Consider the following 5,000-nt stretch of genomic DNA (forward strand, 5'->3'; position numbering starts at 1 on the left):
CTCACACATATATATGCACGTATACATGCACACACTGGCCAGGTTTATTCGGAACACCCAATAACCTGATCCTCCACACAGCACATTGTGTGGCTGTAAGTACATGCACATATAAAGAGGTTTCGGTTTCTGAGACCAAGCATTATAATGGGCAAGAGGAATAATCTAAGAGACTTTGACCATTTGAGCATGACTGTTGGTGCCAGAGGTGGTGGTTATAGCATCTCAGAATCAGCTGCTTTCCTGACTTCATCAGGCATTACAGTCTCAAAAGAACAGAGATTGGTGTGGGGAAAAAAAAGAAGTTCCTTTGGTGAAAACACAAGAGAGGAGAAAACACCACAACTGGACGACTGAAGATACTAAAATGTCACCTGGTCCGATTGATCCATTTCCGCTGTGACATGCAGATGGTAGGGTCGCAATTTGGCCTTAACAGCATAAATCCATGGATCCATCCTGCCTTGTGTCACCACTGGTGGTGGTGTAATGGTGTGGGGAATGTTGTCTTAGGCTCCATAATACACACGTTAGGCTCCATAACACCAACCGAGCGTCATATGAATATCACCGCACACCTCAGCATTGTTGCTGACCATGTACGTCCCTCTACGGCCACAGTCATCCCTGTTTCACCCTCCCAGCAGGATGGTGTCACAAAGTCTGCATCATCTGGAGCGGGCTCCAGGAACATGACCGGACCGGGACCGTTTAGGCCAGCGGCCCGCACAGAGCAGCACCTCTGGGCTGAGCTGGGACAGGAGGTCTGCAGCATGAACACACGACCAAACAATCTGCAAGAGGCACCTGACGCTACAGCATCAGCATGGACCAACACCCTGAAGGAATGTTTCCACAATCTTCACTGCAAAGAACTCAGGCTGTTCTGGAGGTCCTACCCGGTACTAGATAGGTGCACCTAATAACGTGACCACTAAATGGTAAACGGTTGGCATTTACATAGTGCCTTTATCCAAAGCGCTGTACAACTGATGCTTCTCATTCACCCGTTCACACACGCACTCACACTCTCACTCTGATTGGTGGCGAGTGGAGTACTCTATCCATAAATTTCACGGTGAGACGGAAAAATAAATTGCTACAAAAAAGGAACAATTCCTCAGCGAGGCAAAAAAGGAACAATCCTGAAATCAGAGTCACAATCGCAATCCCATCATCCCCCTCTCTCTCTCTCTCTCTCTCTCTCTCCCTCTCTCCCTCTCTCTCTCTCTCTCCCTCTCTCTCCCTCTCTCTCTCCCTCTCTCCTGCGTTCACACCCCAGCCCTCAGCTGCCAGCGCAGCAGGCAGATCTGATAGCCACCTCGGCTGTGCATTCAGGACCCCTCCCGGCTCCAGGGCCAGCACTCACATTTTCGGCTGGGCGGGTGGGGGGCCTCCAGGCTCTTGCCCGCGCACACTCGGTGCTGTGGGGGGGGGTTCTGCCTCCTCTGCAGACAGGCTAACATGGTGGGGCGAGGGAGATCTACAGCCGGGGGGCGCTACGTCCAACCTGGGAGAGAGAGAGAGAGAGAGAGAGAGGGAGAGGGAGAGAGAGAGAGATATTATAACATGTTGTGTAATACTACGTGTTGCTGTGGCTATATGGCAGTAGTCGTCCTGCAAATAAAGCAAACTGAAATTGAAAAATTAGATAGATGGAGAGACAAACAGAAGAGAGAGAGAAAGAGGAAGAGAGAGACTGAGACAAAGAGAGAGAGAGATATTAGAGGTATTATAATATGCTGTATTATACTGTGTGTCACTCTGGCAATATGGCAGTAGTCGTCCTGCTAATAAAGCAAACTGAAACTGAAAAATTGATAGAGACCGAGAGCGAGAGAGAGAGGACAGAGAAAGAGAGACAAAGAGAGAAGGGAGCGAGAGAGAGGGAGAGAGAGAGAGAGAGAGTAGAGAGAGAGAGTGGAAAGAGAGAGAGAGAGAGAGAGAGAGAGTAGAGAGAGAGAGAGTAGAGAGAGAGAGAGAGAGAGAGGGAGAGAGGCGATCAGTAATTCATCAATGAGCACAGTCAGCCGGAGCGGAGAGGGCCGGAGTGGCACGTCTCTCGCAGGCGAGCGGAACTGCGCCGTTAAAAGCCACCGCCAGCCCGCCAGCGCGGCCGCCATTCATGCGCCGGAAGCCGGAAGCCGAGAGCCGGCCCAGAGCCTCTTCCAGGGAGCCTGTGAGCGGAATGACAACGCACACCTGTGCCGAGGCGGCAGGATGAAGAGCCGCTCCCGCCCGCATCAAAGCCCGCTCTCTCCTCCCTCCTCTCGCCTCCTCCTCCTCCCTCTTCCTCTCCGCACAGCCACGCTCAAACGGGACTTCTCTCTCCTCGCCTGACATTCATTTACAAACCCCCCCCAGCCCCCCGTACACTCCAGCACCCCCCCCACACCCCTCCTCCCCGCCCCTCCTTCCTTCCGGGGCAGTGGGAGCGGGTGATTGATGGCCGTATCTATCGAGAGGAAAAAATGGAAATGCCTAAAACAGCAGTCTGTCGGAGGCGACTTGAGCGCAAGACAGCTCAGGGAGGGTGTCGGCAGGGCCCGGGGACGTGGAGGAGTGTGTGTGTGTGTGTGTGTGTGTGTGTGTGTGTGTGTCTGTCTGTGTGTGTATGTGTGTCTGTGTGTGTGTGTGTGTGTGTGTGCATGTGTGTGTGTCTGTGTGTGTGTGTGTGTGCGTGTGTGTGTGTGTGTGCGTGCGTGTGCGTGTGTGTGTGCGTGCGTGTGTGTGTGTCTGTGTGTCTGTGTGCGCGTGCGTGTGTGTGTGTGCGTGTGTGTGTGTGCGTGTGTGTGTGTGCGTGTCTGTGTATGTGCGTGTGTGCGTGTGTGCGTGTGTATGTGTGTGCGTGTGTGTGTGTGTGTGAGTGTGTGTGCGTGTGTGCGCGTGTGTGCGTGTGCGTGTGCGTGTGCGTGTGTGCGTGTGTGTGTGTGTGTGTGTGTGCGTGTGTGCGTGTGCGTGTGTATGTGTGCGTGTGTGCGTGTGTGCGTGTGCGTGTGTATGTGTGCGTGTGTGTGTGTGTGTGTCTGTGTGTCTGTGTGTCTGTGTGCGCGTGCGTGTGTGTACGCGTCGGGTTCGGGGGGGGCCGGATTGGGCGGGGGTTAGCGCCACTGGTACATCAGGGCCAGTGACGGCGCTAATCAATTCTCCCACCAAGCCATAAATCTTGCCTGCGCTCCCCCTTGCCGCTCCAGAGGAACTACAACAAGGGCGAGCCGTCAGCCACCGGAGGAAACGCAGACACTTTCTCACGAGCGCATCGCACAACCCAGGGGCCGCGCGCGGGAGGAGGGGGAACAGAGGCTGGAGCACGGCAGGCCGGCCAACAGTAACCGGCAACCTGCTGAACAAACCCCGTGTACGAACACACGCTGTCAGGCGCAAAGGGCAGGAAAATCCAACCCAGGGAAAGATTCTGGTTGGACAAAACCAAGCCCAAGGGTAAATTAGCCCGGCAAAGGCTGTCAATGCTGCGTGTTTCTGGCATGAACAGCCAACAAGCGTACCCTGGGATTAACTTTCTGACGGTTAGATTGCTCCAGGGAGCTGTCAAAATGCATTCAGGGCCCAGATAACGTACAAACGGAAGCAGAACGAGCACAGAAAAATGTGCGATAAGTTTTCACACAAACGCCCCCGGTGCACTGGTTCCTCAAAGCCTTACGACCTTCCAGGGAAAACGAAGTTCGGACTTTGCGATTGGCCCCCCGGGAAAGCGAGTCACAATCCCGCCCACACAGCGGGGGAATGACAGAGGAAATGAATGCACAGGAGGCTCGGCGGAGCGGAGTCTCTCGAGCGCAGTGAGAGGAGATGCTGTTTGTATCCGTGTGTCAATATGTACTCTCCATCTCTTTGTCAGCACTCATCAATATCAAACAATATAATTTCACCCGTGCCAGTCTCCCACACATTTAAACAAAGAGCGCCGTTAAATATTTCATCTTGGCTGTCACTGCCACTGTCTCCAGACGTGATGTACGGGAGATTATTGAAAAATGATTTTTCACGCGCGAGGCGGGCAGGCCTGTCCAGGGTTATTTATTTTCGGCGTGAACCACTAAATGAAAATAAAAGTGGCTCGACGCCACCTGCCATCAAAACCCATTACGGCGCGTTATAGATTAGCATTTTAATACGAAAGAAAGCCATCACAATAATTAGGAGTTAACAGACTGCAGCCTAACAAGCCGCCCATACAGGTTTTGGTTTTTTTTTGTTGTTGTTTTTTTTTTTGGGCCATCATTTTTTTTTGCCGCACATAGACTTTCAAAATATAATGTGGCAGTTAGGGGGGGGGGGGGGGGGGTGGGGGGGGATGCTTCACTGTCATGACTCCCAGCAGTTTTCAGAACGGCGAGCAGCAGAAAATGGCAGATAAATACGGACAACACGGGCGTAAAGTAAAACTCGGTGTAGGTGGATCGATCGGCCCCTCAACAGATCGTTCTCACAAAGCAACCTTCCCAGGGCTTCGCTCCAAAAACCGGCTCACGGGAACAGAGCTTTAAACGCCCGGCTCGTCTCCGCAAAGACAAAAGCCATCGTGCCCCCACCGAGAATAATTTGACGTGATTCACTGCTTTTACGCGGCCACAGCGAATCGTTCGAGAGGTTACGAAATTACTCCACTTCATCCGCGACGCTGCAAACAAAAGGCACTCATCGCCACAGCTAATGCGGCTTCGGCCCCCGCACAGAAAAGGAAATGGAGACCACAAAAAACAATAATTGAGGGTGAGGGAAAAAAAAAAAGAAAAACATGAAAGTTAACAGATTATCTGCTCGTGGCGCATGCGCATTTGGAGAAGAAACGTACTTCACCGGGGGAGAGAGGGAGCCAATCACACAGAAACGGCCTGGCGGAGCTCCTGGTATCAACATTATTTGACGGCGCTGCCAGAGATGAAACAATAGATTTGATTCCATCCAGGTGCCCAAAGACCCCCCCAGCCCACAACACACACACTAATCCCACCACAACCCCCTCGATTTCCCCC

At 52.7% G+C, this 5,000-nt stretch overlaps 1 protein-coding gene across 1 annotated transcript in view; it reads right to left on the reverse strand.

Annotated features, from left to right (window-relative positions):
* Positions 1-5,000, reverse strand: part of fam222aa (family with sequence similarity 222 member Aa) — a 62,629-nt gene that overhangs the window by 17,081 nt on the left and 40,548 nt on the right. The window contains exon 2 of the mRNA XM_061261559.1: positions 1,370-1,510. Within this exon, the coding sequence (XP_061117543.1) occupies positions 1,370-1,466 (97 nt within the window). The 5' untranslated portion in view covers positions 1,467-1,510. The remainder of the gene's footprint in view (positions 1-1,369; positions 1,511-5,000) is intronic.

This window comes from Conger conger, chromosome 11 (genome assembly GCF_963514075.1).
Source record: "Conger conger chromosome 11, fConCon1.1, whole genome shotgun sequence".
Lineage (NCBI taxonomy): Eukaryota > Metazoa > Chordata > Actinopteri > Anguilliformes > Congridae > Conger > Conger conger.